This window comes from Chiloscyllium plagiosum, unplaced genomic scaffold (genome assembly GCF_037043375.1).
Source record: "Chiloscyllium plagiosum isolate Xiang-an unplaced genomic scaffold, Cpla_swu_hap1 HiC_scaffold_21, whole genome shotgun sequence".
Taxonomy (NCBI): Eukaryota; Metazoa; Chordata; class Chondrichthyes; order Orectolobiformes; family Hemiscylliidae; genus Chiloscyllium; species Chiloscyllium plagiosum.
This window is the reverse complement of record NW_028270159.1, coordinates 45,060,241-45,082,844: the sequence shown is the minus strand read 5'-3', so window position 1 is coordinate 45,082,844 and position 22,604 is coordinate 45,060,241. Positions and strand designations below refer to the sequence as shown.

At 43.8% G+C, this 22,604-nt stretch overlaps 1 protein-coding gene across 4 annotated transcripts in view; it reads left to right on the top strand.

Moving 5' to 3' along the window:
• The window catches only part of abca2 (ATP binding cassette subfamily A member 2), a 559,549-nt gene that overhangs the window by 306,585 nt on the left and 230,360 nt on the right, over positions 1-22,604 (top strand). For all 4 annotated transcript variants that reach the window (XM_087998533.1, XM_087998535.1, XM_087998534.1 and 1 more), the window contains exons 9-10: positions 1,176-1,492; positions 5,534-5,693. In XM_087998533.1, the coding sequence (XP_087854659.1) occupies positions 1,176-1,492; positions 5,534-5,693 (477 nt within the window). The remainder of the gene's footprint in view (positions 1-1,175; positions 1,493-5,533; positions 5,694-22,604) is intronic.

Genomic DNA, 22,604 nt, shown 5'->3' with positions numbered 1-22,604 from the left:
ATAAAACCATCATGGCAAGGGGCTACGTGCTCTGAGTCTATGGGCTCTCAGTTATTTTGATTCAGTGTGTTAGACAAGTGAAGCTGGTGTTGCATCTATTAGAATACAAACGCACTTTATAGATATTTTTAATCAACGTGTTCAGGGACTGTATTGCACACCTCTGGAGCAGACGGGACATGTACCTGGACCTCCTGGCTCAGAGATGGGGACACTACCACCACACCACATGCTTGTAACTTATCCCAGTTATCCCTTTGTCTGCACATTATAGATGTCAGCATCCCTTAGACTTACTCATAATGTACAATGTGTTGCCTGTGATTATCACTTAAATGTTGGCCTTGCGATCAGGACTCTTCATAACTACTTTCACATTTCAGTTTTATCTTGTTGAGGTGTTCATGCAGTTAACCAGAGAATACTCCAACCCACCCACTTGACACCATGGCTTTAGGAATGATGGGCAAAGTGCAGTTTTAACAGTTTGTATTTTAGCACTCATTGTCCCCACAAACTCCCCACCATGACAGCACTTCTTTGCTGGTCAACTTTGATTTTCCTGAGCTTTGTATTACTGGTAAATGTTGTGGATTGGCCTGTGAGCAGGCTCCACATGAGATGCGACTATGAAGCCAAAACTCCTTGAATGCGGAATTAGGTGAGGAAGAAAAATTGTAAACACCTAAACACCAGACTGACTTAAATAGTGAGTTGGAAGCCATTTAATGTTTCTCATGCTTATATTGATCTTTGTCTGATTTTAGATGCAAACCTTTGATTAAAATATCTGTCTTGTTGAAGGGGACATGTTAGAGAGAATAATTGGAATCAATAGTTTTCATATAATTCAATGTTCATGAGTAACCTGGTAGAAAAGAGCTATGGCAGGATGTTCAGGTTTTACTTTCAGTTGGTGTACATTCTGCTAGTGTACCTGGTTCAACAGACAATAGTTCATAATTCAGTCAAGCCCTAGGAAGTAGCCTACTTTGTGGCATTTTAATAAGCACCTGGCATTGGTTTGTTTTAAAATGCCTCAACCTCAAATATCAAACCTGAAACACCAATTCACATTGACCCTTCATGTAAACTTGTGACTGTTGTCTTGTGCATAGTGAGTGACCACTGTGCTGATTGTAATCTTCTGCTGTTCCTTTCTTTCCTGTGTGCAGCTCAAATTGAATGAGGTGAACAGCACAGCCGTTCAGCATCACCTTCAGGCCTTACTCGAAGACCTCATCGAGGTGGAAAAAATCTTAAAGGATGTTGATGCCTTATCGGGACTTGCCAGACTGCTCCCAAAGGGGGCCTGCACTGGCAAAAGCCCACCCACTGCTGCCAATAGTACCAGCTGGAACAGCAATTTCACGGCCACCAATGCCACCTCAGAAGAGGATGAGGAGCCCAAGAAGGAGAATCCTCACACTCAGTTTTCGGCTTTTGTTCAGCTCTGGGCTGGCCTTCAGCCAATCCTGTGTGGGAATAACAGGTACCATTACAAGCTAATAACGTTCTGCAGCTCCGTGGGGAATCATGGATGTCAGAAAGACTTTCACAGCCAAATTTTGATTTTATCAATCATTTGTGGACCAAATTACATGTCCCATTGTTCCTCATAAGTCATCATCACTGAATTGGCTTCAATTCATCTCATCACAGAGACATTGTTGATTAACTTGCACGTCAGCATTGACCTGAAGCAAATTCCCATTTCCTTTCTTGCATTCAGTACTATGCTTAAGACACTTTGTTCTGTTTTCTGACGTTAGCTAAAATCTATTATTTTCAATATTATACTTTGTAAAAAAATGATTATTCTAAGAAATAATCAGCACATAATATTAGAAACAAATGTGTTTTCAGCTGTGGGATGATAGAAGTTTGAGCCGCTGATTTTTTTTATTTTAATTTCCCTATTAACTCACTTGCTCCCTTGGGGTGACTATTTCAGTAGACTCTGGAGCCTGTTTTCTGACAGTAGCACTGAAGAATGGGCTGCTCCATGAGTTTGGGCTCACTTTCCCCCTCCACCGAAGTGCACACACGATATACTTGCCAGCTCCCCAGCAAATGAACTACAAATGCATTGCATCAAAAGCAAACACACTCAGTCCCACTTGTAAATGATTGTTATTCTTAGACCGTTTGTTAGGGCTTGGGTTCATCATGCCACATCCACGCTCCTCCCCTTGGGAAAGCCTTCCAGTGCATCCTGCACCCCAACCCATCTTCCCTTTCTGAACCTCCCAGGAAAGTGTGCTCTCTCTGACGAGCATAGGACCGTGTTTCACTGGATCACTACATTACCTTGTGGTTAGTGTAAAATGCCATTTTACTATAGGGGTTTAAATGCACAATTGTGGTAAACAATCAGAAAGAAATTGCCCTGGGATTCCTTAGCATTGCCTCTGGATCCGTGAAGTCTCATTGCAAGTGTTTAGACACATGCAGAGCATTATCTTATCATTACCAGCATCTCTCCCTCCCTACCTCAGCTCCTTCATGTTGAACATCACTTCAGAGAAGAACAGAAGTTGTCGAGGTTTCTGAATGTAATCTGGAACTTCAGTTTCCATTATCACGACTATCAACCTAATCAAACCCGAAAGAGCATAGGTGCTGGGAAGGTCAGTGGCAGGTGGTGAGGGAACCAACAAAGGGGAAAAACAGACTTAACCTCCTTCCTCCCAATCTACTTGTGATAACCACATCTGTCCTTGACAGTATTGTTATGATTGAACGCTGCATTGATCTTGTGATAATCCTCACATTGAGAATGCCCTCCATTGCGTTGTTTATCACCTCCACCATTTTAATTTCAAACACATTTAACAGTTAACATTGAGCATCTATAAGGGATTGTGGACCATAAGCAGCAGAACTGTACTCCAGCATAATCCGTAACCTCATGGCCCAGCATATCCCCCCGGTGAAAGTGAGGTCTGCAGATGCTGGAGATTAGAGTCAAGAGTGTGGTGCTGGAAAAGCACAGCAGGGCAGGCAGCATCCGAAGAGCAGGAGAATTAGAAATCAGGAATGCCCTGATGAAGTTGATTTTCCTGCTTCTCAGCCTATCCCTCACTCAAGCCAGGGGGATCAGCCCCAACTCAGTGAAGTGTGAAGGAGGACGTGTCAAGAGCAGCATCAGGCATATCTGAACATGAGTATCCTGATGACTTAGAGGTGCCAGTGTTGGACTGGCGTGGACAAAGTTAAAAATCTCTCAACATCCAGTTTATAGTCCAACAGGTTTATTTGGAAGCACTAACTTTCAAAGCGCTGTCTCTTCATCAGGTGGCATCAGCAGCAGAATTGTGCTCCAGCATAATCCATAACTTCATGGCCCAGCATATAGTCACCTGTTGGATTGTAACCTGTTGTGTGATTTTTAACTTTGTCCTGATGACAGGCTTATGCCGAAACATCAATTCTCCTGCTCCTTGGATGCTGCCTGACCTGCTGTGCATTTCCAACACTACACTCTCGACTCTGATCTCCAGCATCTGCGGTCCTCACCTGCTCCTAAAAATGAGGTGCTAACCTGAGGAAGCTACAATACGGGGCTAAATGATTTCGCCACCAATGGATCAGAGCTAAGCTCCACAATCTTGTCACATTCAGTTGTGAGTGGTGGTGGGCAATTAAACAATTCACTGGAGGAGGAGGAGGCTCCACAAATATCCTCTTCCTCCACAACAGGGAGCCCGGCACATCAGTGCAAAAGATAAGGCAGAAGCGTTTGCAACTGGCCTTCAGGCAGAACTGCCAAGTAGATGATCCTTCTCAGTCTCCTTTAACATTCCAAACATCGCAGATGTTCACTTCAGTTCATTCAAGAAGCTTGAATCCATCCAGGACCAAGAAGTCCTCTTGACTGGCACAACATTCACAAAAAGAGAAAGGGAGGACTGCAGATGCTGGAGATCAGATTTGAAATGTGTGGTGCTGGAAAAGCACAGCAGGTCAGGCAGCATCCAAGGAGCAGGAGAATCAGCATTTTGGGCACAAGCCCTCCATCAGAATACCCACTCCCTACACCATTGATGCTCAGTAGCAGCAATGTGTACCATCTACAAGACGCACTGCAGAAATTCACCGAGACTCCTTAGGCAGCACCTTCCAAACTCTCAATAACTACCATTTAGAAGGACAAGAGCAACAGAAAGATGGGAACCCCACCAACTGCAAGTTCCCCTCCAAATCACTCACCATCCTTACTTGGAAATGTATCGCTGTACCTTCAGTGTCACCGGGTCAAAAGTCCCTCCCTCATGGCTTTCTGGGTCTACTTAGAGCTCATAGACTGCAGCTGTTCAAGAAGGCAGCTCACCACCACCTTCTCAGGGCAGCTAGGGACGGACAATAAATGCGGGTCCAGCCAGCGATGCCCACATGCCATGAATGAATTTTTAAAAAGTCACCTTCCATGCCAGTTAAACACTGGGACTTCCTCTGGAACTGCTTATTCTTCAGTGATAATACCATACCAACCGAAGTCAAGAAACTTGAAACTGTAAATTTATTTGTGCCTTTCTTAATGTTTTACTGCCCATTGAAATTTCTGATGGTTTTTACTTTCTTAAAATTAATTGTGGAATTACATCCTGCCATGAATTGAAGTCTGCTGTTGATATCTGAAGAGATATATCCTGCTCCTTTAAAAAGCCCGCATTTCATGGGATTTGAACCCTTCCCTCTCACTAACTCCCCAATGTTTACTTCCGTGGTAACCTGTCCAAGAGTGTAATAATGGAACACCATTTTGCTTGTGAATGCATCTTCATGTTTTACGCACACCCACCTCCTTTAGTCATTCCTACGACTGACACAAGGGGAGAATAGATTTGGTTTGGCTTTGCTTCATATTGCAAAATGCAAAACAGAGTTTGATGAGAAATGCTTAATGAGCGAGACAGCAAAAGAAACGATGCAATCACAGAAAGCACTTGAACACACTGTCTTGCTCGGCTAATGGGTCCGACCTGGCCTGCACCCTGTCGTGTTGCCTTGGATAGACAGATAGCTGTGCAATCTGCTGTTGCTTGATGGACCAGTATTGACATTTGTGCTCTCATTTTTAAAAGCTTTTCTCACAGGTCAGTCTAGATCGAAAGGGTTTGTCAACAGCAAAGTGTTTCTCTGAATAATCAGACATTGCCTATTGACTAGTCTCCGTGAAATAGCTTTCCACCCTGCGTGCTAAATATAATTTTTTCTGCCAGTGAATACAGATTGATGGCTTGGGAATGTGATCCCCTTTAGGATACCTTTTTGCTGGAGTTTGCATCTGTTTGTTTTCTCTTAAGTAAGAGCTATCCTGAGATTCTTTCCAATGATCAGCAAATGCCTCCTGGTTAGAAACAATCACATTCTGTTCTAGCTGGTGGCTTTAAGACAAATTTGAAGTTTGTCAGAATTTTCCCAGAGCCAATGACTGGATAGGTATTGCAATAATAATATTGTTTATTGTTGTGCTGCTTCCTTCTCATGGCCGCTTCAAATCATTTCATTTATGTTTCCTCTTATTCAGAACAATAGAACCTGAGGCCTTGAAACAGGGGAACATGAGCTCTCTCGGCTTCACCAGCAAGGAACAACGCAACCTTGGCTTACTGGTGCACCTCATGACCACTAATCCCAAGATCCTTTACTCACCTGTTGGTACAGAAGTGGACAAAGTAATAGAAAAGGTAAGACATCAGCAAAGTATCAACTCCAGGTTAAGGAAGCCTGGAATCTCATACCTTGCACCTATTGTAACTTCTCTCACTTGGCAGAAAGAACTGTTCAAGGCTGTGTACTCAGGTGTAATGTGGACTGTGCTGAGGAACACCGTTCACAGTTATTTATGTTTTGGAGTTGGTCAGCAGAGAACGCAACCATTCAATCCAATGGCTCTGTGAAAGAGCCATTCAGTTGGTCCCACAGACATGCTTTTTCCCTCACATCTGTGTGATGATTTACCTCTCGAGTATTTCTCTAATTCCCTTTTCTGTTGAATCTGCTTTCACATCCCTTTTAGGCAGTGCATTCCAGTTAGTAACGCTCACCACATGGAAATAGTTCACCCCTCCAGTTCTTCTGCCAGAGTTATTCAGTCTGGTTTATGACCTTGCTACCATCCTGACCAACGTAATTTCTTCACGCGATTGTTTTGATGATGAACCTTTGGATTGTGAGATTGACGTACGCTGTAGACATTGCAGTAATCCAGACGGAGAATGGCATGTGCAAAATTCCAACCTTTCTGCTTTGCTCCGATTTATAATGCGAATGATATTTTGAATTTGGCCCTGTGATCATTCAAAATCCTGTCTGGCTGCATTGATTTTATTGACTGGAAGGCGGTTTCTACCCAGTCAGTCCAAAATGTTTGCAACTTGCCCATCAAGCTGCGTCGCTCATTGAGGGCAAACTCCTTAATGATGAGGCCGAGTGGTGACAGAGAGGGAAAGAAGGGGAAGCAAACCTCACCCTCTGGACCTCAATGCGTGTCCAGGGGTCAGGCTGCCTAAAGATCCCACGGGTTGTGAATCGACCGATTCAGTCACATGAAGAGCCAAGTATGACGCTGATTCAGTATCACTCCTGAAGCGAACTGACGGTAACTGCAGCTTTTTAACGGCACTTTTCAAACCTATTCTGCAAGTGGTATCAGTTTGCTTTCCTGAGGTCACCTACTGGTTAACAATTTCATGGCAGATGTGTGGAACATAATTGGGAAGGCCATCAGTGATTTAGTTATTTAAGCACTGCCATTCAGCACTCTGTACATCTGCCTATCCCAAAGACATACAGACCCGTGGTAAGTGAAAGCTGTAGGTTTTGGAGGATTACTTCTTGCAGGTGCTGACACTACTTTGCAGTGATAATGGTTGCAATGGTCAGAATGCTGCTTTGTAGAATCATAGAATCCCTACAGTATGGAAGCAGGCCATTCAGCCCATCGAGTCCAAACCAGTCTTCCGAAGAGCATACCACCCAGGCCCATCCCATCCCCATCCCATCCCCGTATCCCTGCGTTTCCATGGACAATCCACTTAACCCACCCTGGACTGTGAGAGGAAACCGGAGCACCCGGAGGAAACCCACACAGACACGAGGAAAATGTGAAAACTCCACAAGGGCAGTCGCCCGAGGCTGGAATTGAACCTGGGTTCCTGGCGTTGAGGCAGTAGCGCTAACCACTGAGCCACCGTACTGCCCTGTAGTGAGGAATGAAAAATGGAGAATGAGAGTGTGTGAACTATCCAATGCTGAAATGTTAACAGACCTGAACATTTTCATAGTCCCAACGCTCAGAAAGTACAGTGTTAGAGGCAAATATCCTAGAAGCAGTTAAGAAGTAATTGGAGCCCGCAAAAAGGCAGTGGCTTTAGAATGGAGCTGGAAGATTGAACTCAGATTAACATGGGTTTATGTCTGATTTCAGAGGTAGGATGCAATCTAACCTAGCACTGCAGGTCACATACTCCGAGATGCAGTAATTTGGAAGAGGTGTTAAATCCAGGTCCATCTCACACGCACTTAAAAGATCACATGGCACTATTTCAAGTAAAAGCAGAGAGAAAGTACACTTTTCACTCTAATTCTGTACTTGAGTACATGTGACAGTAAAGCTTAAATCAAATCCAAGACCACCTCCCTGGTGGCCTGGTTAACATGTACTGCTCAATCAACTGTATTTGTAAACAAAACCAGGAACCTGGCAGTTGTCTGATTCCAAAGCAGAGGTTGCTGGAAAAGCTCAGCGGATCTGGCAGCATCTGTGAAAAGAAATCAGAGTCCACGTCTCAGGTCCGGTAACCTCAGTTCTTCGGAATTAGTGCCTGACTCTGTTTTATTCCTGAAGGAAGGGAGAAGCTCTTGTTAGACTGGGGATAGGTAGCAAGCAACTTGTAATGCTCAACAGATTCTTCCTACGAATGGGGCACCTTGGTGCAGCAATGCTTTGCCTGGAACTGGAGAAAGTGGTAAAATTATTGTAAAGGTTGCTTTAAGCTGCAGATAATTTAAATTGGGCAGAAAATTATTCTCCATAAATAAACAAAGGCTGCTGAGCATGAAATGCTAATCATAGATGGTGACAGCTGGGATATTGACTAAAAGGTTAAGAGGTGGAGAGTCAAACATGTGCAGGCAAAATGAGCTATGTAGGTTATTGCCGTACAAAATGAAAATCGATATCACATAGGCCACTGCTTGTTTTGTTCATTTTGTAATTATTGAACAGTAATAAACTCACTATTTCTATTAATTTTACCTTACAAGTATTGCATTATATTTCAGAAATGGAAAGCAAGACATAAATTAATCTTTTATCAAAAATAACCTATACTTTATATAAAGAAGCACTTGAAATGGATTTAATTTTTGAATTTGCAAACTATTTAATTGAATAGGCATGGAATGTGCAGTGCAAAACAAAAGTATTATTTCACTTGTAAGATCTTTGTTCAAATACAACCCAGGCTGACAAAATGAAGATACCCCTGCATGATGGCAACATTCAATCCCATATCCTTGATTGTTAGCCTGCAGAAGAAGGTTGCAGTCAGTGTTAGAGTAGAAGGGGAAATGGCCACTCGCTTTGTGCATGTGTCGGTGCGTGTGTCAGCCTGGGACCAGGGATGTCTCTGACTGGATGCGAAGTGTCCTATGGTCCAACAGCTGCCTGTGATCAAAGAACTGACTGACACTGTTTGTATGTAATAATCTACATCTTTTCCTCAGTGTCGATCTTTGTTTTTTATCTAATATTCTGAAAAAAAAATTCTCGCCATGTAGCAATTGCACTCCAGTGCCTTACCCTGACCCTGAGCTTGGGAAGGGTGTGTTCTTCACAGTAAAGTCCAGTTTTGTCCACACGTTATCCACTGATCATGAATGGACACTTTAGCCAATTGTTCTTCCTAACCAGGAAGTACTGAGCCTGCAGTCCCTTTATTTACTGCTCTGACAAAGTCCATTTACCAGATTCGATTGGAGGTTCATCCTGGACCCTCATTCTATGTGACAAAGCTGTTTTCTGAATAAACTCCGAGCAATCAAAAGTGTTACTAAATTGTTCTCAAGCAGAAGTATATTAATAACTGAATAATGTTCTACTCAGTATGTTTCTTGAATTTGGCAAAAGCATGTAAATTTTGTTCTGTTACATTTTTTCAGTTAAAATCTTGCACCTGAACAGAAATTGTCCTCAGTTGTTAATGAAATAATTAACACATCTATCATAAAGGAAATCTCAAATCAGGAAACAGGGGACTCCCCTTATCTTAGGAAAGAGAGTAGAGTCATAAGGATGTACAGCACAGAAACAGACCCATTCATCCAACTCATCCATGTCGATCAGATATCGTAAATCAATCTAATCTCATTTGCCATCATTTGGCTCATATCCCTCTAAACACTTCCGTTCATGTATGCATCCAGATGCCTTTTAAATGTTGCAAGTGTACCAGTCTCCTCCACTTTCTCTGGCAGTTCATTCCATACGCGCAACACCCTCAGCTTAAAATGTTGCCTCTTAGGTCCCTTTCATATCTTTCCCCTCTCACCCTAAACCTATGCCCTCTAGTTCTGGTGGCAGATGAAGTATAATGTGGATAAATGTCCACTTTGGTAGCAGAAACAGGCAGGCAGATTATTAGCTGAATTGTGATAAATAGGAAAAGGGGAAGATGCGATCAGACCTGGGTCCTGGTCCACCAGTCAATGAAATAAGCATGCAGGCTGCCAAATAAGGCAAATGATATGTTGGCCTTCATTGTGAGAGATTGCGATAGAGGATCAGGGACATATGTGTTGAGGATTATCGTGGAGGAGTTGTTGTCACTTATCTTACTGATTACGGTCTGTGGGTCAGCAAGTTGAGGATCCTTTGCGGAGCGGAGAGCAGAGTCTGAGGTCTCAGAATTTGGAGATGAGTTTAGTTGGAATTAGTGTTGAAGGTGGAGCTAAAGTCAATAAATAGGAGTCTAGTGCTTTTGTTATCCAGATGTTCCAGAGATGAGTGCAGGGCAAGGGCGATAGCATAGCCATGGCCCTGTTGCGATGGTAGGTGAATTGTAGTGGATCAAGACAATCTGGGAGGTTGGAGTTGATGTGTGCCATTATGGTAGCTGGTTGTAGTTGTTGGAATTCAGATATCTCTGCAGGGATTTCTTCAGGATATTGCCCTACACCCAGCCATCTTCAATTGCTTCATCAGTGATGCCTCCCACCTTCATAAGGTCAGAAGTGGTGCTGATAATTGCACAATGTTCAGCACCATTCATGACTCCTGAGATACTCATTAGTCTATGTTCAAGTACAGCAAGACCTGAACAATATCCAGGTTTGGCCCGACAAGTGACAAGTAGCATTTGTACCACACAAGTGCCAGGTACTGATCGACGCCAACAAGATAGAGAATTGAAGCATCACTCTTTGACAGTCAATGGCATTAACCATCACGAAATCCCCTACTATTAACATCCTAAGGATTGCCATTGATCAGAAGATTAACTGGACTACACAATCAGGTCAGAGGCTAGAAGCAGCAAGATACTCACCTCCTGTATCACCAAAACGTGTCCATCACCTATACTGCACAAGTCAGTAGTATGATAGAATCCTCACCACTTGCCTGAATGGGTGCAGCTCCAACAACACTCAGGAAACTAGCCATCGCCCACATCAAAGTGGCCCACTTGCCTTCATTCCTGATGAAGGATTTCTGCCCGAAACGTAGATTTTCTTGCTCCTCGGATGCTGCCTGACCTGCTGTGCTTTTCCAGCACCACTCTGATCGAAACTCTGGTTTCCAGCATCTGCAGTCCTCACTTCTGCCCACTTGACTAACATCACATCCACAAACATCCAGTCCTTCCACCACTCATGTTCAGTAACAATAGTGTGTACCAGCTACAGATGCACTGCAGAAATTCACCAAATATCCTCAGAAAGCATCTTTCAAACCCACGACCCTTTTGCATCTTAAAGGACATGGGAATACCACCAAGCCACTCATCATCCTGACTTCAACATATATTGCTGTTCCTTCTGTGTCGCAGAGTCAAGACCTGTGAACGTCCTCCCTAATGGGGTTATGTGTCTACCTACAGCAGGTGGACTGTGGCGATTCAAGAAGGCAGCCCACCAGCACCACCTCAAGGGCACCAACTGCTCGTGGTTGTACAGAATCAGCTGCATTATTATTGTACCTTGTATCTCTGAAATTCCCAGGAACGTTTGTACAGAAGGAGCTCCATGATGGTCTTCAATGTTCGTTTGAACAGGCAGGAGCAGCATTGTTTCACTGTTCTGTTTGAAGGACTGAAGACTTTCACAAGACACTGAAGTGTCAGTTTTGATAATGTACTCCAGTTCTGGAAAGGTTTTTGAACCCGGAGCCTTCTGATTGGAAATTGTGCATTATCCAAACTGCTTCTATTTCTATTGACTTTTTCTATTCTGTGCTAACAATATGTCTTAATACAAGACCATTGAGCTAGGTAGCAGCATTATATTTTCTTCTATCCCAAAGATACAAATATTGAGTATAGGAGTTGGGAGGTCATGTTGTGGCTGTACAGGATGTTGGTTAGGTCACTTTTGGAAAATTACATGCAATTTTGGTCTCATTTTTATTGGAAGGACGTTGTGAAACTTGAAAGGGTTCAGAAAAGATTTTCAAGGATGTTGCCAGGGTTGGAGGATTTGAGCTACAGGGAGAGGCTGAACAGTCTGGGGCTGTTTTCCCTGGAGTGTCGGAGGCTGAGGGGTGATCTTATAGAGGTTTGCAAAATTAAGAGGGGCATAGATAGGATAAATAGATAGGTCTTTTCCCTGGGGTGGGGGAGTCCAGAATTAGAGGGCATAGGTTTATGGTGAGAGGGTAAAGATATAAAAGAGACCTAAGGGGCAACTTTTTCACACAGAGGGTGGTATGTGTATGGCATGAGCTGCCAGAGGAAGTGGTGGAGGCTGGTACAATTGGAACATTTAAAAGGCAACTGGATGGGTATATGAATAGGAAGGGTTTGGAGGGATATGGGCAAAGTGCTGCAAAATGGGACTAGATTAGGTTGGGATATCTGGTCGGCATGGACGAGTTGGACTGAAGGGTCTGTTTCCGTTCTGTACATCTCTATGACTCTAAGTTGAGGGGCAATAAATGCTGACCCAGCCAGCAATACCCATATCCCACGGGTGAATATATTTCTCAAAATTTCAATGAAAGGAAAACTTTTTACTGCATTGGAAACAGGTGCGATTGGTTGACAAGTCAATTCTGAATGGTTGAGGCATTGCCAGGAAGAATTTGCCAGAGAACAGTTACTTTATTCAAGTTGCCACAGTGCCTGGACGCGCTCTGTCTGCGTGTAGAGGAACAGGGCCCCTGCATATGATTACTCTGGAAAAGAGGGGGTGGGGGGGTGGGGGGTAGAGAAGAGATGCTGTTACCTCTGGTCCTATAGGCCTGAATAGATTTTATGCAGATTTGTGCCCAGGTGTACACAAAAGAAATAGTAAGTCTAATATGAATTACTGTGCTGTCCAGTTACACAAAACAGCTTTCAGGAGTTTTCAAAATAGGAGCAGAGTTTGTAGAATTTGAAACACACCAGCTTTGCATCATCTTGGATTCATTTGGCAACTCCTGTTCCAGAAGAATGTGTTTTGTATTATGAGGGCATTTCAATGGATTCAGGTGGTCCTGTCTGCTCATATGCACAGGAGCACACAGAGACTATGCTCACTAGGCTGTTGGCGCACAGTATGTAATGTGTTTCTGGAAGCTGCAGTGTTCGCTCTTTGAAGCCTTGTCTCCAATTATGCTGTTCACTCACTGCCTGGCGTTCTGATTTATAACATCTGGCAGTCTTCATCCTTTCCCCATTAGCCACCCAGACAATGACATACTGCAGCTCCAATCTCAAAAAATACATCGGTTCACTGAGAGAACATTCCTGGACTTACTCCTAAAAGGCTTGGCGGGGGGTTGGGGGGAAAAAGTCCCCACAAAGTGTTTCCACTGTAGCACTGAGCAGTGATCATGAACAGAATTCCTCAATCGAAAGGACTGTGGTTGCTGGAATTCAGAAACAAGAACTGAAATTGTCAGAAAAGCTCAGCAGATCTGGCAGCATTTGTAGAGAGAAATAAGATGTAACATTTTGGGTCCAGTGGCCCATACCACAATCATTTTCCTGTTTTGTACTCCATGTGGTGCTGGAGTCCACGTAGTCTCTTTTGCGTTCGGTAGCCTACAGTCAAGAGTGCGGTGCTGAAAAAGCACAGCAGGTCAGCCAGCATCTGAGGAGCAGGAAAATCGACGTTTCAGGCAAAAGCCCTTCATCAGGAATGAGGCTAGGAGCCTCTGGGTGGAGAGATAAATCGAACATGGGTGGGGCTGGGGGGAAGGTAGCTGAGTGTACGGTAGGTGGATGAAGGTGGGGGTAAAGGTGATAGGTCGGAGGGGAAGGTGGAGCAGATAAATTCGGTAGCCTACATCAATCCCATTGGAAATTTCACACCTTCACATCACTTTGTCAAAGTTGAAGAGAAGCGTGTGAAAGGATTTCCAGTAATGTGCCATTTTTCAGTATCAGTGACCTTAGGCCATCCCTCATCATACTCCTCAATGATGTACAGTAGCACCTCGACATACAAATGACCCCGTTCACGAACAAATCGGTTTACGAACAGGATTGTACGTAACATTTTGCTTCAACGTACGTATGAAATTCAAGGTACGAACGCAAAAAGCCCGTGTGAGACCACGTGGTTTCATTGTTCTGCTTTGCTACGCGCTTGTTGAACGCAAAAGCTCTCGGGCCCCGTGTGATCTCATTCATTTCATCTTTGGCGCGTGCGCTGTGAACAGCGTTCGTTGCTACATCCAAGCATTCTTACACTATCCGAACAATGGGAAAAGTTGATTCAGTTCGTGAACTTTTCGGTTTGTGACCCGGGTCCCGGAACGGATTAAGTTCGTAAGTCGAGGCGCTACTGTATTACTGAAGGTATTAATATAGGAATGCTAGAATTATTAAAATAGTTTGAGTTTGCCCAGAATTATGCATAGGACATTGTCAGAGGCTAGAATCAATAATCATTAATCTGATTCTAGGTGACGCAATAATGTTTTTTCACAGATTTATATAACCTTTATGTTATAATTTGTATCTTTTAAAAATCGATCTGTTTGGCTGTGTTGTGACGCAGAGTTGAGTGTGTGGTGCTGGAAAAGCACCACAGGTCAGGCATCATCTGAAGATTTCAGGCAAAAGCCCTTCATCAGCTGTGTTATGACACATCTCCCGAGGAGGTGGGATTTGATCCAGGATCTTCTGATCCAGAGTTAGTGGCCACGCGGTCCTCACCATCCAACAGAGGGAATTTCAACATTACAGGCTACTCCCTGAAATTTCAATTCGGTTTGCTGTCTGAAATGTTATTTTGTGCTGTAGCAAAAACCATTACCCCTGCTTTCCTAGGGAGGTGGTTTCAATGACATGAATAACAAAATAAGGCCTTTCATGTTATGTATCTGTCAGTGACGTTGATTGGCAGCAGAGGGAGAGATGGAATCACTGTGCACCACAAAGCAGCAGAGAGATGGGTCAGTTCATATTCACTGAAGAGAGTTGAGTCTGTGATTACATTTAGTGTTTCAGAGGCTGAGTCCTTGTTTCTCGGAGAAAATGAGAACTGCAGATGCTGGAGGATCAGAGTTGATGAAGTGTGGCAATGTGGCTGTAGTGATGGGGTTGTTTCAGGATGTGATTGATGGCGACTCTGAGTCCTTGTTTCACCAACTCCTGTGTATAAAATGGAGAAGTAAATGCATCAGTTGTGTAGTGGAGGCTGTTTTCCCTTCCAGTGTGTTAACGGTACATTTGAGATACCTGACAATTTTAAAATGCAGGATGTGTTGGACGTCAAGTGGGTGAAATTAGGAGGAAAATGAGCAAGCTGTTTCTGCAAACATTAGTATTCGCTTCATAAAAATTCCATAAAAAGGTACACGTTGAGAGCAGTATGTTGTTTAAAAATATACTGCAGTATGTTGCAGAATGGGTACAATTGCAGTATTAAAAGATACTTTGATAACTACATGATTAGGAAATGTTTGAGGGATATGGACCAGGAACAGGCAGGTGGGACTAATTTCATTTGAGATTATGTTCGACGTGGATTGGTTGGACCGAAGGGTCTGTTTCTGTGCTCTATGACTCTCACTCACCCACCCACCCACCCACCCACTCACCCACCCACCCACTCACCCACTCACCCACCCACCCACTCACTCACCCACTCACCCACTCACCCACTCACCCACCCACTCACCCACCCACCCACTCACCCACTCACCCACTCACCCACTCACCCACCCACCCACTCACTCACTCACTCACCCACTCACTCACTCACTCACTCACTCACTCACCCACTCACTCACTCACTCACTCACTCACCCACTCACTCACTCACTCACTCACTCACTCACTCACTCACTCACCCACTCACTCACTCACCCACCCACTCACCCACCCACCCACCCACCCACCCACCCACTCACCCACCCACCCACCCACCCACCCACTCACCCACCCACCCACCCACCCACCCACTCACCCACCCACCCACTCACCCACCCACCCACCCACCCACTCACCCACCCACCCACTCACCCACCCACCCACTCACTCACCCACCCACTCACTCACCCACCCACTCACTCACCCACCCACCCACCCACCCACCCACCCACCCACCCACCCACCCACCCACCCACTCACCCACCCACCCACTCACCCACCCACCCACCCACCCACTCACCCACTCACCCACCCACTCACCCACTCACCCACCCACTCACCCACCCACCCACTCACCCACCCACCCACTCACCCACCCACTCACCCACCCACCCACCCACCCACTCACTCACCCACCCACCCACTCACCCACTCACTCACTCACCCACCCACTCACTCACCCACTCACTCACTCACTCACTCACTCACTCTCTCACTCTCACACTCTCACACTCTCACACTCTCACTCTCTCACTCTCTCACACTCTCACACTCTCACACTCTCACACTCTCTCACACTCTCACACTCTCACACTCTCTCACTCTCACACTCTCACACTCTCACACTCTCACACTCTCACACTCTCACACTCTCACACTCGCTCACTCGCTCACTCGCTCACTCTCACTCTCTCACTCTCTCACTCTCTCACTCTCTCACTCTCTCTCTCTCTCTCTCTCTCACTCTCTCACTCTCTCACTCTCTCACACTCTCACACTCTCACACTCTCACACTCTCACACTCTCTCACACTCTCTCACACTCTCACACTCTCACACTCTCACACTCTCACACTCTCACACTCTCACACTCTCTCACACTCTCACACTCTCACACTCTCACTCTCTCACTCTCTCACTCTCTCACACTCTCTCACACTCTCACACTCTCTCACACTCTCACACTCTCACACTCTCACACTCTCTCACACTCTCTCACACGCTCTCACACGCTCTCACACGCTCTCACATGCTCTCACACGCTCTCACACGCTCTCACACGCTCTCACACGCTCTCACACGCTCTCACACGCTCTCACACGCTCTCACACACTCTCACACACTCTCACACACTCTCACACACTCTCACACACTCTCACACACTCTCACACACTCTCACACACTCTCACACTCGCTCACTCTCTCACTCTCTCACACTCTCTCTCTCTCTCTCTCTCTCTCTCTCTCTCTCTCTCTCTCTCTCTCTCTTCCCTCACCTCTCTGGTCTGGTTGGACCAAAGAGTCTGTGTCCGTGCCGAATGACTCTTACAAAACTGCAGTGTGTCATGCAGGCTAGAGCAAGTAAGGACAGCATTTATCTTTCCTAAAGTGTATTAGTGAACCAAATGGCTTTTCATAACAATCAACAGTGGTGACCCAATCACCATTAGGCTACCATTTCATCCAGATTGTTTTTTTTAATTGAATTCAGATTTCACCATCTAGCATAGTGGAATTGAAGTCCATGCTTTCAGAACATTAGCCTGGAGCTCCAGATTATAGTCCAGTAACATTACCACCACACTACCTCTTCCCACTCGCCCCTTCTCAGTTTCATGGATATAGAACTCTATTAGAAGAGCTATATATTGGGCTGTGGAGATTTCGTGCAGTTCGACTGGATTACTTTTCCCAAAATTCACACAAAACTAATGTAACTAACACCAGCAATCACAAAATATTAAGGACTCCCAGGTACATTAATCACCATTGTAAGTTTTCTGCTAATTGCTGTAGTTTGCAGAACTTCAGAAAGGCTCTGGAAATTAAGCTGGTTATTTTGAGGATAAGGAACATGAAGAAAACTTTAGAAGCTTTGATTGGAATGTGTCTTTTAAAATTCATTCAGAAACTGACTAGCCCAATCCAACCAGCAAATGGCTTTATATGTACTTTGAAAGTTCCTTTCAGTAATTCAAGTTCTGGTTTCTCAGCTAGTGAAATGGATATTGAGATTATAAGTGATAAATCCATTTGCAGCTGTATTAATGGAATTGAAATTTGGATTGTGGTGAAAATTGCATTGTGCATTTTGTCACTTTAGGTTACCATAAAAATATGCACCAGCAGAGGGAGTGTGCCAGGAGGAGATGATGATAAAGTCTTCAACAGCTCTGACAGTTCTAATTCTACATATCTTTGGCTGAAAATAAGACTGTTTCTATCCTAAGAACTTCAGTTATCACTCTGTAGTATGTCATAGAATATTTTTTAAACTATTACTTTTTGAAAAATGTTTTAACGTTTGCTGTTTCTTGGTAGATTTTGTATTCAGCAATGTTCATGTAAGTAAGAGAATATTTTAAGCTGGGGGGACTTTTTTTCATTCTTCATAGGATGTGGACATCATTGATTAGGTCAGCACTTACTCCACATGCCTAATTACCTGGGAGGCAGTTAAGAGTCAACAGTATTGCAAAACACCTTCCAAATAGGTGGCATTTTATACCAGAATGACTGGTTATGCTTGCAGTGGGAAACTCTATCTTTATTGAGTATTTTTAAAGCAGCAAGGTGAAATGGAATGTACCCAGTTTGGTACATTGTGTTAAGCTCTGAGTGATCCAGTGCTAAGTAGGCAACATTGGAGGTACCTAGTAGCACATTGTTCCTCCAATGGTACTCCAAGCATGCCATCATTAGATTTTCCACCATCCATTGATTTTTCAACCACAATGGGCGGCACGGTGGCACAGTGGTTAGCACTGCTGCCTCACAGCGCCAGAGACCCGGGTTCAATTCCCACCTCAGGCGACTGACTGTGTGGAGTTTGCACGTTCTTCCAGTGTCTGTGTGGGTTTCCTCCTGTTGCTCTGGTTTCCTCCCACAGTCCAAAAATGTGCAGGTGAATTGGCCATGCTAAACTGCCCGTAGTGTTAGGGGCAGGGGTAAATGTAGGGGAATGGGTCTGGGTGGGTTGCGCTTCTGTGGTCAGTGTGGACTTGTTTCCCGAAGGGCCTGTTTCCACATTGTAAGTAATCTAATCGAGTACACAACATATTCATCAGTTAGGTGACTGTCTAAAATATGTGAAGTGTTTTTTTATATAAAAAAAACAAAATCATAAAATTTTTACAACACTTGGGTGTAATTTCTATTGAGCAATGTTCAAGTGAGTTTGAATGGAAACTTGTGAGATTGGGTGGACAGGTATCAGTTTTCGAAACTTTGGAAATGTTGGATGCAATTTTGTGCTGGAATCACCTGTTGTACTCCGCGTGGGAAAACCCCTGTGTTGTGCAGATCCGTGAAGCATGGAGACAGCTTGCCATTGAGCCTTCCTCTCATTCACATGTTGGATATGGGCATGGCTGGCTGGACAGCATTTGTTACCTGCCCCTTGAGAAGGTGATAGTGAGTTGCCTCTTGAACCACTGCAGTCCATGTGCTGTAAGGAGACCCACTACATTGTTAGGGAGGGAATTCCAGGATTTTGACACAGCAACCGTGAAGGAACGGCGATATATTTGCAAGTCAGGATGATGAGAGGCTTGAAGGGGAACTTGTAGGTGGTGTTCCCATTAAATCTGCTGCCTGCAGCAAGAGCTGGCACAAGGAGTCTTTTAACATGGGCTTGCTGTTGTTGCTACCACTCCGTTCCAGCTGACCAAGAGACTCTCCTGCCCTTACTGCTAGACTTAAGTGTCTCAGAAAGATTTGCAGGTTGTCAAACAACATGTTCATAGCCACTGAGTCCTGGGGCAGACCCTGAATTCCTGATTCTCTGTCTCAGAGACATTACCTATCTTGTCACAAGACCACCTTGTGGCAAAATCTTAGGCATTGGAATATTCAAAGGCATGAAGTCCAATTTAAATGACATTGGAATTGGCTGTACTTTGCTTCTCCAGAGGGTGGTCCAGTAATGTACAGACAGAGACACTCGGTAATTCAAATGTTTTCTTGTCAGTTCACACCATTGGCATGATGGGTGGAAAGGAAGCGTGTCAAGATAAGGGCAGTGTTTGACATGGCTACTGCTTAATGAAGATTTGACTTGTATGATGGAGTTGCTTTTGCTGGAATATTATTCTGAACATGAATGCAACATTGTGTCTACTTGAGGCAGGGCACCACAAACGTACAAAATCATGACAGAACTTTCTGATGCTTGTCAGGTGCTGGAAAAAGACTCTGTAATTACTCTGTAATTATTCAATTCAAAAATAAGAGTTGGATTCAAATATGAAAAAAAAGACTCTAAGATATGTTCTGCTGTTGCTCTTTCTTTCATTATTAGACTAATTCTAGGGTTGATAGTCCAGGTTCAGTAATGGCCTATTCTGGCTGATATACAGAGAATCCCTAGAGTGTGGAAACAGGCCCCTAGGCCTGACAAGTCCACACTGACCCTCCGAAGGGTATCCCACCCAGACCCATTCCCCATTCCTCTACATTTACCCCTGACTAATACGCCTAACCTACACATCCCTGAGCACTATGGGCAATTTAGCATAGCCAATTCATCTAACCTGCACATCTTTGGATTGTGGGAGGAAACTGGAGCACCTGGAGGAAACCCCACATAAACACTGGGAGAATGTGCAAACTCCACACAGACAGTTGCCTGAGGCTGGAATCGAACCCAGTTCCCTGACACTGTGAGGCAGCAGTGCTAACTACTGATCCACTGAGTTGAATTGTTCTTGAAGGAGGCCTTGATATTTGAGTGTTTATTGTTGCCACTATACTTAAATGAGGCAATATCTCATAATATGTGTGAAGCGTTTTGGCGCTGATTCTATCAGAGGAAGGAAGCACAACCATTTAAGTCACATATGTCGATCTTTATAAAATGCACGTTTGGCAACTCTACTTGACTTTGAGAGATATTTTTAATTTGCTGTGTTTAAATCCAGCTTCACAGCACTCTGAATGATACTTTGGCTGATTTGCTCTAAATTTCCATCTTTTCAGGAATCGCAGACATGGTGGAAGAGCATAGATTTTGTTGCTAGGTCAGTAGCAGATAACCATGTAGGATTGATTCCAGAACTTGATTCAGATCTAGTTTCTCATTGAGGGTTAGACTGGGCCAAATAACTTTCAATGGTTTCTTTTATCTTAAGGAGTTGGGTTGAGTAGAAAATTTGTTTGTCTTTGGTTCTCAATAGCATTTGTGTTTTTACAGTTTGACAAATTAGTAACGTATAACCTTGGCCTCCGTTAGATTGTATGTTTATCCCTGGCAACCAAAAATAATGGAAATAATGTGACAGCATGTATTAAGCATTTTTATTTAATACTGAAGTATTCCACAGTTATTGACCATTTGAGGCAAGTAAACACGCATTTTATTCCAGAGGGAATAAAGGCTTACTCACTTACCGAAGTAAAGGTAATGTTGTTATAGTCTTACAGGACAATAGGGCTGCTCTCTCATTAGCGATATGGCTGATGGCAGTTTAACCGGAGGGTCCCCACACCTCAGGTGAGGGGAGAGGCAGAGAAAGGAGAGTCCTTCTTGGAAACCTCAGCCAGTGCAGGGATTTAACTCTTACTATTGGCGTCACTCTGCATCACAAACCAGCCATCCAGCCAACTGAGCTAAACAAACACTGACTCCAGCAAAAATACCAGCAAGTGACTGCATAGAGAATAAAGAACTTACATTGACATTGTGCTTTTCATGACTTACAAACACCGCAAAGTGCTTCATTGTCAACAAAGTATTGGAATATAGTCACTATTGTAGTATAGAAGATGAGGTTGCCAATTGACTCACAGGAAGCTCTCCGAAACAGTAATGTGAAATTAATTGTTAGTCTTTGTGTGGAGGATTAATTATTGTTCACCTTTTAAATAGTACCATGTGATCTTTTGCAATTACCTAAGGAGATCTGGGGGAAGCGAGATGTTGGGGAGGGAAGCTTGTATTAAAGATCCTGAGAATTGCAAAGACGTATAAATTGCAAAATAATGTTTTACAGGTGGAACAATATTAGCCTGCAAAACCGAATGAAGGCATTTTTAAGTCTGTTTTGGGATATGTGAAAGTCGTCATGTGTGGGAAATATGTATAGGTGGTTTCAGGCATGGAACAAATCTGCAACAGCTGCCTTATAGTTTGACTTGTTAGATTCATTAATGATGTGGCCCATGATACTCATTCTGAAAGTGTAATTTCTGCAGTTAATTGGAAATAAACGGTTACAATCAATGATATTAATGTTAATTGGATAGCTGTGATCAGCCGGGCATGTTTGACACATCTGTTGCTCAAACACTTTCTAAATGATCCAGTCAAGGATACTGAAAATCAAATCTCTTGTCATTAGAATTATTAACTTGTGGGACTGCATGGTATTAAGATTGAAGGAAATATATTCATGGACAGTGTTAGGAACACAGAAATGAGAGTAGGTCAGTAAATCCATTGAGGCTGCTCCATCATTTAGTTAGATCATTGTTGACAATCCATCTCAAATTCACTTTTCCATAATATCACCATTTCCCTTGAAACCCACTGACTTCTAGTCTTGATCTACCACAGCCTCTTAGATGACACAACTCTTCCTTCAAGATTATATTCCCTGGTTTTAGAGTCACATGGAGTACCTTATCTTCTCCAACCAGGTCATGTCCTGTGCGAATTTTGTAAGTTTCAAAAAGATCATCTTTCTTCTTTCTAAAGCTATAGAGAATACAGACCAGTTTCCTCAATTTCTCCTGATAAAACAAACTCAACCCTGAATTGCTGTGCTCTTCCAGCACCACTGATCCAGAATCTGGTTTCCAGCATCTGCAGTCATTGTTTTTACCCCAAGGGTTAGTCTGGCAGACCACTTTGGCACTCTCTCTATGACAAGCATATCCTTCCTTACATAAGGAGATCAAAAGTGTACACCAAACACCAGGTGCTATCTCAGTAAGACTCTATACAGCTGCAACAATGCATCGTTGCTCCAGTACCCAAACCCCCTTACAGTGAAAATCAGGATACCACTTAGCTTCCTAATTGCATGCTGCACCTGCAATACTAGGTCTTGTGATTCATGAACAGGGACTCCCAAAT